The sequence below is a fragment of the Calonectris borealis genome, chromosome 2, assembly GCF_964195595.1.
Source record: "Calonectris borealis chromosome 2, bCalBor7.hap1.2, whole genome shotgun sequence".
Classification (NCBI taxonomy): domain Eukaryota; kingdom Metazoa; phylum Chordata; class Aves; order Procellariiformes; family Procellariidae; genus Calonectris; species Calonectris borealis.
This window is the reverse complement of record NC_134313.1, coordinates 131,519,935-131,533,717: the sequence shown is the minus strand read 5'-3', so window position 1 is coordinate 131,533,717 and position 13,783 is coordinate 131,519,935. Positions and strand designations below refer to the sequence as shown.

At 37.9% G+C, this 13,783-nt stretch overlaps 1 protein-coding gene across 1 annotated transcript in view; it reads left to right on the top strand.

Annotated features, from left to right (window-relative positions):
* The window catches only part of PLCL2 (phospholipase C like 2), a 109,036-nt gene extending 95,657 nt beyond the window's left edge, over positions 1-13,379 (top strand). The window contains exons 5-6 of the mRNA XM_075143447.1: positions 3,856-3,965; positions 12,120-13,379. Coding sequence (XP_074999548.1) covers positions 3,856-3,965; positions 12,120-12,299 — 290 coding nt within the window. The 3' untranslated portion in view covers positions 12,300-13,379. The remainder of the gene's footprint in view (positions 1-3,855; positions 3,966-12,119) is intronic.
* Positions 13,380-13,783: the final 404 nt, after the last annotated feature.

The following is a 13,783-nucleotide window of genomic DNA, read 5'->3' as shown; positions in this document are numbered from 1 at the left end:
CAATCGTGGGCAATCTGCTCAACCTGACCCTACTTTGAGCAAGGAGGTTGGACTAGACTATCTCCAGAGGTGCCTTCCAACCTCTGCGATTCTATGTAAATAAGGATTTTAGTAAAGTTGTGTGCTGGTTTTGGCTGCGATAGGGTTTATTTTCTTCATAGTAGCTAGTATGGGGGTATGTGTCGGATTTGTGCTGAAAACAATGTTGATAATACAGGGGTGTTTAAGTTACTGCTGAGCAGTGCTTACGCAGAGTCAAGGCCTTTTCTGCTTCTCAACCCACCCCACCAGCGAGTAGGGTGGGAGTGCGCAAGAAGTTGGGAGGGGACACAGCCGGGACAGCTGACCCCAACTGACCAAAGGGATATTCCATACCATATGACGTCATGCTCAGCATATAAAGCTGGGGGAAGAAGAAGGAAGGGGGGGACATTCGGAGTGATGGTATTCATCTTCCCAAGTAACCGTTATGCGTGATGGAGCCCTGCTTTCCTGGAGATGGCTGAACACCTGCCTGCCCATGGGAAGTAGTGAAGGAATTCCTTGTTTTGCTTTGCTTGTGTGTGCGGCTTTTGCTTTCCCTATTAAATTGTCTTTATCTCAACCCACGAGTTTTCTTACTTTTACTCTTCCGATTCTCTCCCCCATCCCACCAGGGGGGAGTGAGCGAGCGGCTGCGTGCTGTTCAGTTGCTGGCTGGGGTTAAACCACAACAAGTTGACATCTCCAATCAAAAGAAGTTTTTAGAACTGAGCTTTCTGGCTCAAGACAACAATCAATAACAACTTCATTATAGATAAAAAGATTTCTGCAGTGGGCACAAATTAAAAACCAGGAAATTCCATCTGAACACAAGAAGAATGCACATCCTAAATAATCTTCAGGATCATGCAGAAACTTGTGGGTGATACCCTTTTTAATATCTGCCAGTAAAAGTGGAAAACATGAGTAACTATTGCTTTTTTGGATTAAGCAGGTGGTATATGCAGAAATATATTAAGAGTGATAAATCAGGTTAGTATTATGTGTGTTATCATCCAAGAGCTCTCAGGCAGTTTGAAATGACTAATGGACTAATAATTCTAGAAGTAATTAAGCCTCGTAAAAGTAATTTGCTTACTATATCTTAATTTTTACTTGCAAGGAGAGAGAAAATTATATGTATTTATTAAAAAAAAAAGTTAACATCCAGTTATCTTTCATGAATATCTTAAAGGCACTTTTACATGAGTTTATATGAACATATTTTTCATTTTATTAATTTAGCTGTAAATTAAAAGCTCTTTCCTCTCTTTTAATTTTTCTTTTATCTTCTAAGAAGTCAGTTTTGTTTTGGAATTTAACACTTGTGTTATAACCTCACCAGTATTAATGCATTAAATAGTGAGTTCCAACACAAAATCAAAGAAAACAATCAGGAACGTAGAAGGGGAATACCAAGAGAGGTGTAGTCAACAGTTAAGTGCTGTGCTGCATTCATACTTTAAAATTAAGTTGCCCATATATTGCGTAGCAAATATAATTCCTTTCATTGAACAGATGGAAAAACTGAGACTTAGAGGTGAAATAATCCATTTCAATTTATCAGGCAAGCTAGAATAGAAACAGAAATAAAATTCAAATCTACTTGTCACTGGCTGTATGTTTAGGCTTAGAGTAGGATAGCTTTGGTTTAGCGTGATAATGGAGGGTTGCCCTATCCAGTCCATAAGAGGTGTTGAGGAGAGGGGCGAGATGCGTGCTGTTTAAGCAAAAGGTACCTGTTTGCTGAGGGTTTACACGTGTGCGCCCTGGTAGGATGATCTGACTTTGTTTCATTTTCTGAAAAAGGGCACTGAGATGTTGCTGCTAACTGCCAGGAATATTTAGCTGGAGTGGAGTGGCTTTGGCAGAACAGAAATGTAACATGGCATGAGCATAAAGAAGGAAGAGAGTCACCACAGAAGGTAGTCAGTGAGATAGAAAAGAGCTCTTCTGGCTAGCAGAATATGTGGTCACCACTGTCTCCATGTTTGAGATACTAGTGACTTTGCATACGTAAGAAGAATCTGAAATCTGTAACGCACCAATTTCACATCAGTCATGCAGGTCCTCAGCATTATTCTTAAATCTCTCTCTGGGCGGCTTCAGTTCAAAGTTATTATCGATCACTAGTGCCCTTGGATTTGAAGGGCAGTATTTATAAAGATGGAAATGAGGTACAGAACTCCAAAAGTTTAGCAGTATAGTCTCAGAATTCACAGTACAGGTAAGAAAATCTGTATTTTCATGGTGGCTCTAGAAGTGCAATGTTGTAAATATGAATCTGTGCATAATCTTTCCATGATCATATTGGGAGTTTATTTTTTTGGATGATATGAACAGGAAATGGATACTTGGAAACAGTGATGGATGAATGAACTTTAATTTCTCACCTGGTTAGAAAACTATTTTGGGGAAATATAGTATGAATTGTTTACTTGAGGCTGTATTCTAGAGGCAGAGACAGAGCTATAATGAAATGATTGAAATAAAAATGATACAGTAGTTTAATTCAGGGAAAATATTTGCCATTTGTTTTCCTTGTAGTAAAATTTAAAATAGTAAGAAAAGCTAAAAAGAACAATCTTGTCTTTCAGATGAATTTATGAATAATTTTTAAAGTTTATATATGTGTATATGGGAGTAAGGGAAGGGAATGTACAATGAAAACAGTCATATCTCTTTCTTGTAATGAGACATGAGTGTGGGGTAGAGATTACGAAGAACAGATACTATAATGTCCTTAAAAGTCAGTCTATTCTAGGAGCGACAGCCAATGCAAGTTTGTATGCTTATTCCATAATAATTAATTACATGTAAATTTTGAAGCACATACACTCACAGGGCAAATACAAGAGCTTAATCAACGTAGTTAAAATTATAATTTGTAATTAAGGTATAACTTGGGTTTACGTTCATAGGTGTAAGTAACAACCGCTTGCCAACTTTTGCCCTCAAAATACCCTTTATGTTATTACTGACGGAGATCCTGAGAGCACAATTTAATGTATGACTTCTATAGGAGAATTGCTGTAATCCATGTTGGGTTGATGTGTGTACTTCCCCTGTATGAAGGAAACTGTTTCAAATTTATTTTTATATGACTTGTAGCAGCAGCATGGAAAGCAAATTATTTTTCTTGTATCTGTGCAGTGCGCTGGGTTAAAACTGAAGCTCTGGTCACTCTACTCAATGTTTAGATCAAGCTAATCTGAATTTTGCCAAAAATTTTTGGTATGGAGTTTGTCAGATACAGGTTTTGTGGGCACAGTAGTTTACATGGGTGTGGTAAAATGTCCTTGGTGGTTCGCTTGGCACTCCTTCTTCACAGTTATTCCTTTTTTCCTCAGGGGTAAGGTGAGAAGGTTATTTTCTGGGCTGGCCCCAGCATATAAGCTGTTAGCTGGACAACTGTGATGTAAATTTAGTGCATAAAAGAACACGGCACAAAATAAATTTGTTGGGATAGAGTATTTCATGAAATTACTGCTTCCATTCTATAGCAACTCACAAAAAGGTTTTTATATATGGTGCAACAAATTCAGTTGCGCTTAAAGAATATTTTTGTATAGTAAATATTTGCTTGGCTCCATCTTTGTATGGCAGTGACCCAACAGGTACTTCAGTGTGGATTTTGGCTTAGAGAGATTTGTGTATATTGACATGTTGTATAATGTTGCAGATTGCTAGATCAGAAACATTTGTGCTTGAAGAGTAAAATTTCTGAAGCTTTTTCACTGTCCTTTTGCCTTATTAGTTTCAAATCACTCTCTCTGTGATTACAAAAATGCATTAAAATAGATACTATATTCCTCCCTCTTTTATTCTCCACAGCAATGGAGTTTCATGAAAACCTGCACAATATAGGAGCAAGAGAAGGCTTAAAAGAAAGAAAACTGCAAAAATCAGTAGAAAGTTTTACGTGGAACATTACAATTTTAAAGGTAATGTGTCTTCCTTTGGTTAGTTACTGTATTTTTCCATTCACAACTGACATTCTAATATTGTTACTGGTCATTATTCTGTGTCACGGTTCAACTGGATTTATTCACTTTTATAACCATATTCAGTTTAGTTTATATAACTTGAAAACACAGCAGACTCTCAATGTGAATTTTTCTTATTTTCTGTTGTTGTGGAGGGTTGTTTCATTCAGTTTGTCTAACATTTTCTTCTTACAACCTTTTAACGTTAACAGGATCCACTGTAATCTTGAATACATGGGTGAAACAATGAGTATTGATTTCTGTGAAGCGATTCGGGCCAGGAGGAAGCTATGCCGCTGTCTAAACCCTGCTTTGTGATTTGAAAGGGAGCAAGAGTGTTAAGGTTAATGCAGTTATTGAAAAACAAAAGGGAAGCTGTTGCTACTGCAGTCAGTGACGAATGGTGATTAATGATACGTACAAATTATACTAGCAATTCGGAAGGGAGTAAGTTGAGTGTATATGAGCTGGAGATTCCCTTTGCATTTTGTCGAGTGCATTTTCTTAGGATTTGACACAACAGTAAGTGGTGGAGTATAAAAAAGCTTTCAGCCAGAGACCCTTGGGAAACTAGATGTGGAACAGTTCAGGTTTCTTATCATTGGTCTTTCATCTCAGCAGAGTATATCAAAATTTATAGAGATAGCAAAACTGCCTCCCTTAATTTATTCCCTTGACACTATCCTTCTAGCCCAAATTATTCAAGTTTTGTGTTTGCATCCACTAATGAGTTCTTCTCTCCCACTCAGTCAAGTATTTCATCACTACATTAAACTATAAAGTCTGTTTTAATTATAAAGAAAATTATTTTCTCCCACGTATTTTTTTATTTTTAGTTCTTATTGAAAATAGAATTCCCTCTCACCTCTTCTTACAGTGAACTGCTTACAGAAAAGCAGTAATGCACATGTATTTCTCCAGCTTTCCATGTTGGTTTCAACTGTTAAGCTTTTCACGGTGTTGCTTGGTGCTCTGGTCCCCCTTGTGTTACGCTGCACAAGTCCAGTGCAAAGGAGAATCAAAAAGAGGTTAAATTTGCTACAACGTGTATAGTTAGTACATTCTAAAAATATGCATGCAGAGGTAAAAGGACCAGTCTATCACTTCTCCTTTCTTAGAATGGAATTTCCTGAAGAGAGTGTATGGGATGTGTCAAGTACCGTTCCTGTGCTAGCTAGGGGTCATAGGGAGGAGGGGAGTCAGTTCAGTGGGTTTGGGCAAATGTGAAGGAAATAAATTCTTATCCCTTCTTTACTTTTCCATCAAAGGTATCTGGTATCAGCTTGGATAGGCAAATCTATTTTAATGCTGCCTGAAACAGCAGTACTTCTGCTTCATCTCTGCTTTCCATTCAGAACATAAGGGTTGGTGGTGGGGGGGAGGTGCAGTTGATGAGCGACTGAAATGTTGAAGTCGTGACTTCTGCGTAAGCCAGGAATTGGAGAAACCGCGTGGTCGACCTGGCTTTTCAGAGCATTGAAGGGCTTTTGTGCATATCCTTAGGATTAACGTAATTATGAAGTTAGAAGGCCTTCCTTTTGAAGAGATTATTGAGAAAATCTCTTCAACATTGACTTGTTTTTTTTCTACTCGCAGATTAAGGTCCTTTCTGTAGGAAGGTACAATTTGTCCCATAATTAATACTTTATAAAAAAAATTGGTGAGATGTTTAATCAGCCCGTTGTTGAAACTTTAACAGGAGGTGTTACAAAAAGTTCTGGTATGTTGTTACATCTTAGAAGTTATTTACCAGTATTACAGTTCACATAAGCATCTATTAAGTGCTGTTACTCACATTTAGATGTACAGAAAGTTAGAGGTTGTGATTTGTTTGAAGTAACACATTGAGCTTTTTCACTCCAGACTCCTAACTATAGGCTGTAACCATAACTTGTCTTGCATTACATAATTAAATAGAAAAAGTTGATCCGTTTCTAAGACACTACTCTTCCTGTCTGGAGGAAAAGACCTACAGTCATAATTTTGATCTAATACTATGTTTTTCCATTTCCATTTTCCAGTTCTCTAAAAAATATGTGAGGACAGGGATGGAAAGGGAATGCCCACATTTTTTAGAGTAAAAAAAAATTGATCAAGAGAGTGACAATCTGAGACACTTTAAAAATAATTTCTTTTGTCTGTTGAATTCCCTGCCTATGTCAAATTAACTTCCCTCTTGAACAGCACAAAAATAAAACACTGTCTACTCCATGGCCCCAAATTTTGCTGTTCAACAAGCAATACAGTTGAGCAACCAACACACCGAAGGCAGCGCCATGCTTAGATGGATTTAACTTTTTATTCTTCTTGTAATTAGGAACAGTATTTTACATGGTCTCTTGGCTACGATTTAGGAATTGCTGTGTGGCTCTAAACAGCATTACTAAGTAATTCTGCATGAGTGCCATCCTCAGCTCCCTCACACAGGAATCGCAGAATGCTCGCATGGTGGCTGATGTATTTTCCAAACCGATTAAGCTGCATTTTACCCTCAAGGTACATATTGAGCTTTTTTTTTAATTGGGACATTTTGACTACAGTTGATGCAATGGAAACTTAGATAAAATAACAAAATTGACAGCTTAATTCTAGGCGAACTCTTTGTTTAGAACATCTGATGTAGCTATTAAATATCTATATGTGCCTGTGTGTGCGCACATGCGTTACAATTACTATTTTAAAAGATTTTATTTTTCCTAATTTGAAGCCACAATTTATTATTGGTATAGTATGTTTGAATTCAGCTCAGGTATCTCTATTCAATTTGTGTATGTGTATATGCACGCATTCCCATTCTTATGCACCCCATATATGCACATATAGATACTTGTTTAACTTCAGAACATCACTTAAAGTAAATTTAGTCTGCTTTAGTGAACTTTGTTGCCTATCTGAGAGATTGAGAGATTGTACAGTATTAGAATATTCCTCTCTTTCAAATAGGCAGTGTGCAAGATCATTTGCTTGTAATTTATTGTTATTACTTAGACTGATAGCACTCATATTTTCTAAACATAGATAATTACATTTCCTGCCAGAAAGAGTACACAACTGAAGAAAGAAAATCACTCTAAGTACTGTTGCAGCAGACTCCTACAAACAACATAATGTAATAATTTACGGATTTACCTGGCATAGCAAAACTTTGGAAAAAACCTATATAGGCTCAGAATTTGAGATGCCCATAGGAAGAGCATAACAGCATCTTTAAATTAGTCTTTGCAACAAAGAGCTATTCTAAACATATAGGGAGAGCTCAATGGAAGCACTCGGAATGATGGTGGGACCCCTAACTCCAGCATTTGTTAGATGCCTCTTGTTGGCTGTGAGTTTTTAGGCATGTCACATTAGACACCATGAATTACTTTCTCTTGAAAGAAATCCAAAGGCATGCAATTCATGGCATCTGTTACCTCTGTAATGACATTGGTTCTGCACCTACATTATTTTTATAAATGTATTAACACTCAAGGCACTTACAGGGGTGCAACTTCTTAAATCTATATCTTTTAAAAATTCATCTGAATTTTAAGGACCCAATCTACAAGTAGATTCATGCAGCACTGTTGTCACCATGGGGCATTTGTAAAGCCTCTGATAGCTGCTGCCTAGTCCTGTAGGTACTCAGAAAACCTCGCACATCCCAGTTCAATTTATTTATCTGAAACTACTAGTCTCTTGATGTTGCTGGACTGATGGGATTTGGCTCCTTATTAAACCCATATTTAGAAGTTAAGAAGTTAAGTCCTTTATGTCCTGATTCTGTAAATGCACTCAGGGCATGTCATCTGGGCATGGAGCACTGCAGTATGTCCCATTGTATCTAGCAGCCACTGCTCAGAGAAACACTTTGAGAAAGGGATACTGGCTTCTTAGTTTTCCTGATACGAGCTTTGGGTCCCAGAACCTGAGCTAACGCCCAGTCATTACTGATACAGTTTTCTGGGATTTTGGGGGGGGAAGGGTGCTCATGCAGTTATTTCAAATGTCATCTCTACAGTTTTACTTTCATGTTCCCACACTCACTGAAGAACCTGTTAACCAAAAATCATGAGTGAATACATACCAAATTATAGCTGTGCTGAGACATTCTAGTTGATGCTATATCCGATTGACTCTGAAATGATACCTCATTTCATAGGTGTAAGTACTGATAGGAACACTTTGGTTTTGTTTTTAATTACCTTTCAGGAGCTATGATATAAAAACACTGCCTCTTAGCCAAAAGCATCAAAACAAACAGATGATTTTTAATGTCGATTTAAAAAAAACCAAAACAGAGTAGTTGACACAGGCATATTGGGACAGAGGGGTATGAAGCATATTGAATTGGGCTTCCACATTAATTCACATCCTTTATCGTTGCTGTTTATTAAAAGCTTATGAACGAATATCAGTTTTGTTCTTTGATGTTCTTTAAGGTCTTTTTCATGTCTGCCTACAAAACAGTTTGATGCTTGATTCATTTTCTGAAGCTTGTAAAGATCAATATGCGAAATAGGTATTAAAGTTACATAGTGCTCAGTCCTGTTAGCGAATTTTAACCACGGTGAAGGGAAGGGAGCAGTGATTGCCATCTGCTGCTGTGAGAACAGCGCTCTTGCAGTGCTCTGCACTTGTGATGTGCAAGGACTGTATCGGTCCTCTTCCTAGATGGGAATTACCACAAAATGCCTGTTAACCACAGTCCTGGGAATAAATTCGAGTTTTGTGGTGTGTTTGACAGACAACACTAAAGGAGTGAATTCATTTACACTTACCTGAGGTGAAAGGCTGACAGAGCCAGCCCTGCCATATAGAGAGAAACATTATATGGGTTTCGTTCTGCAACCGCTCCAGATTCCAGCACTGAGTTGTCTCTGTGGACCAGCTTTGTCTCTTTGAATGTAGTTTTTTTTGTACTGCCTCATGATAAATCTGCTTGACTAGTGTTTGAGCTGTTGATAGGTTTCTTGTATTGGCTTTACAGTATGCATTTTAAGAGCAAGTAGCATACGGCCATTTGGGGCTGGTAAGAAGGTGAAAGGCCTCTAAGTAGCCCATAGATGTGAGAGATTCCCGTGTTCCAGCTTGTAGTCAACTGACTGTACTATTAATTTACTTACTAAATCAATGGCACTCTTGTCTACAAAGTTCATCTTCCCTGATCAGTCTTGTCCGGACACTCCCAGTTCCCTGCTGAAAACCCAGTCATTCCCGCTAACCCCTGGCTTCCTGCTTCCCCTCTCTCCTTCATCCAGTATTCTGTTCCCACTTGGTGCCTAATTTTCTCTTCTGGCAGTTTTTTCCCATTGCTTTCCAGTTCATCTTGCCCCCTCTTCGCCTCCTCTAGAGATCCTTCCCGATGAGCCTTAATTTTAGTTTTATCACCTTGCTTGATTTTGTTGTATTCTGCAGTCTTCTCCTTGCTCTGTATTTTTGTTTGTTTTTCTCTCTCACCAGCTTTTAGTCTCATCACCAAGCTCTCTCACTCTTTGAGTTGTTAGTCCTTCTACTTGTCTATCATTTTCAGGCTTCTTTCCACATGGTGGACTTTGTCAATCCATTTTCTTGTTGTATTCTGATCTCAAATGTTGCCTCAATCTTTCCCTTTCTCCACTCACCTGTCTGGTACAAATTCAGTCTTGCCGCCATGTGTTCGTTTTTCATTATTTCACAGTCTCCTCTTTCAGTAAGATCTAGTCTCTGCTTTGTGTAGTACAGTCCAACTTCTCTTTCTGCAGTCCTAGACTTACTGCCAGGTCAGTCTCAGAGATCACTTGCCCCCTCCTTTTCTCCATCCGCCTCCTCGCCAGAGTCCCTGTCCCAGGCTCTTCCTTCCCCTCCTCCAGTCTGGCTTTTGGACTGCCTGCGTTGGCAACCAAATGTTGGTGGTAAGACAACTTGGAGAAGCCATATGGGAAAACCCCAACTTCTTCTAACGCGTATTCATTATTGTGTGGGAATGGAATACGCATTGTCTTGCCACATGGCTGGAGCTGTCAAGAGATGAAGAATGATCGAGAATGAAATCCTAGTGATTGTATAACCACGTTCACAATCTGATTTTTGTTTATTAAAAGCTCATAACTTGGATCTACTCTTCTGGGTCCCTGAAGTCATTTGAATTACAAGTCCTTACCCCAAGTGGGAGTGGGGAGGGAAGGATGGAAGATTGTTAAAAAAAATTCTGACAGCATTTTCCTGTCTTTATTCTCAGAACTGAATGAACCATATGGGTAAGGTTAAAGAATAATATTAAACGGTAATAATAATGGCAGTGGCAAAAATCCTGCATAGAGAGTATCAGCTGAAGTAGTTAAAGTTTGGCAAGCGTATAAGCAACTGGAAACAGTTTTTTTTAAATGAGAAGTTTTGGGCAACCTTATTAATAGATTGTTGCTAGCAGCTCTGCCTATAATAAACAACTTGATTAAAGTTCCAGAACTATATTCTACTAATCCATGTAAAATGGAACTTGGGCTAGAAACAGATGCATTCCAGATATGACTCATTTAGTCTGCTGGAGTGTTTTAAATTAGCTTTTAGTTGTTTGTCAGTTTGGAAAAAAGTATGTGATTCTTTTAAAAAAAAAGTATCCTTGGTTTTCTGTAGAAGAAAATGTTACTGAAGCTTGTGCTGTGATTGGTGAACTTCTAGATTTTTTCCTGTTTCGTAATCAGAAAATAACACTTTGACTATTATAGTCTTGGATAAGGGGAGGGGGGGCATTATTTCTTTGAAGAAAGCAATATTTGTTTTCAATTTGTGTGCCTCAAATGCGTAATTCTGCTTACTTCATAGGATAGTATTTATGTTCTGAGTTGCTAGAGAAGAAAGGCTGAAGTATCACACCATGAGTGCACACATGTTTTTGTCTGACTGCTGTTCTACCTCTCCTCCTTTATTTTTTAAATCAAAAAGTAAAGTTGGATTTCAACCTTATTTGGCAGAGGAGGAGAGGCAACATAGCTGTTATGTCTCTAGAAGAGACATTAGCATCTCTTCAAGTGTCTGTCAGGAGCCGGAATTTACACAGGACAGACATGAGTACCCCAATTAAGGAAAAGGTGCAGTCAGTGTCCATATCTCATTAGACGTTATAGGAACTGACAGACTCAAGGAACTACAGTACTTGGGTTTGTTTGTTTGTTTGTGTGTGTGTTTTTCTCCCCTTCAGTTGGAAATGACACCGTTGAAGATAGGTATTTTTGAAGCATCATTTGCTTTTCTGTAAGCTGTGAGGCAGTTCTCCTCCGGGAGTGCAGACACAGCGCAATCACTTTGGCCCTTGCAGACCTTCTGCAGGTGTTTGTGAACTTTCCTGTGCCCACCAGTAAGAGACGCGTGCTCACCATGCGCTACAGGCTTGTTCGTTCCCTGCGTAGGGGCAGGGCAGGCAGGTAGTGGCTGCAGAAAAGGCAGTCCATAGTCTGCTAATGAGAGCTGTTGCTGTTAGAGGGCTTTAATCAATGCAAAGAGATGGAGTAGCTAATACTGCAGGACAGAGCCAACTCACCTAAGTCTGGGACAGTTTCTCTTACAGCTTCACTTAAAATTTAATTACTAAGAAGAGAAAGAGTGCAAGTAAAAAGGGATAGTGATAGCACTGAATTGCAAACAATCCTGTGAAGGCTTTGTCATCACTGTCCTTTTTACACGTTGCTTGCCAACCTGTGTTTTCCTATTTCATGCTTTGACAAACATTGATCCTTTACCATGCTACCATTGAATGAATCACATTGCTAGGAAAAAAAATCTCAAAGAACTGAAAAACAAAACAGTTTAACTGCTCCCTGAAGTATTAAAATCAACCTTCACCATTTTCTCTATGCAGAAACATTTATAGTCCCCATGGATTAAAAATACAGCACAGATTAATTTCCTGAAAGCTTTTAGGTAGAAATGATCCCTATCCTTTTGTTTATGCAACTGGTTGGCTCCAGAGCAAGCAAAGAGCTTGATTCTTACTAACTTCAAGTAATCCAACTTTGAGTTTTATTTTGGGGTTTTGGGCGCTTTTTTTTGTTTTTTTTTTGAGCAGGGCAACTGTACCATTAATCTGAAACAAACAGAAGGGAGGTGGGGAGAGAATCCTTTTATCAATTGTGTAACTGCATTTTTTTCTTACAGGGACAAGCTGATCTTCTCAAATATGCTAAAAATGAAGCACTGGAGAATCTGAAACAAATCCATTATGCCACTCTTTCATGTGGACTCAATAAGCCAGGCACTGAAAATGCAGAAATCTCAAAGCCCCGTCGAAGTCTGGAGGTCATACCTGAAAAAGCAGGTGATGAAAACGGAGAATGAGAGAACGCTCTTCTCGTACTTATGGAGTTTATAACTCTGTGACCAATTGTAGCTGCATAGGACATTTGCTTTGCACTTACTGTTGGAAACTATTTGGAATTTTTAAAGCACAACTGGAGAAGCTAATTACAATCTATTGAAACTGTGAATGTATGTAGCAGCTCTGTTTGTGAAGGCAATGATATTGTGTAACATGGAAATTACATTATTGGCCAAAATATAGTATATATATAAAAGATACTCTAATTCAGTAATGGCGTGCTGAAAAGTTCATTTTAGTGCCATAGGGAAATGAACATTTTTTAAATGAGCTGTAACTAGAGGGAAATGAGTTGAGAGAATTTGACAAGATGCCTTGATTTTCAAACGGATTGGATGCACAAGTCCTTTATTTCTTTGCACAATTTGTTAATTGTGCTAGTGAGGTGAATTACTCTTTTGAAAATCAGCTCCAAAAAAGTGGAATCCACGTGTTTCACACTATATGTAATTCAGCCGCTCAGATATTTGGGTTTGAAGTGGTATTGATTTTATTGTTGAGCCATAAATTAAAATGAGAATGTAATTAGACAGTGATCACTGACTTCAGTGCACTATAGGAGAGCCATTATATAAAAGGAAAATGTGCAATCAGTCTGATAGCCTATGTCAGAAGAAGATACATACCTATTTTGCCTAAGATCTTCTGCAAATGTGTGTAGATAATGTGACCAAACTGCAAACAAAATGTTGTAAATAGTTTTTCATTTTGTGAAGTGAAGTGCTCATATTAAAGAGTTTTATGAGATTGCTCCCAGACAAGTAAAGCTTTTAACTAAATTTTAACTTTTTTATTTTTCAAGTATTTTCTTCCTTACAGAATAGGTGATATCTCAATAAGCAGGTTTGTCAAAAAAAAAAAAAAATTGCTGTTCTGGTTCTGTTTTGGTTTTCTGACAACATTAGGTAAAGGTATTGTAGCTGATATGCTCATTGTAAAATGACTATACCAACCTAGAGTGTTCTCTTACTGTTTCTGATTTAACAATAAAATGGACTATATAATTACAGAAGCTAATAAATTTGAAGAAAAATGAGCAAAATCCTACAGAGATCAAAATGCAGTTTTTGTTCAGTTGGGAAAAACGGGAAGATGGTGATGTCTGTTGAAAAGCGTTGTTTTAATTAGAGGTCTTCAAGACATGCATTCTACATTTTAATTTTTTTTAACCAATTCAAGACACTGTTTCTGTGTTCAGATTGCAGTGAACATCTACATATATATAAAACGTCCTGTAAAAGTCAATGGAGCTCTGACCAAGAACATCAGTTAATCTGAATTATTAGGGCCTTAAATTATTTTCTAGTCATTATAAAATTAAAGAGGAGGGAGGAAGAGGAAAACAATTTGCACAGTAAATGTCGTATCTTGAGCCTGCACTTTTAAATGTCAAACGGCATGGGTTAGGAGCAGTTTTAGAAGGTGCTAATCTCTTTCAGTGCCT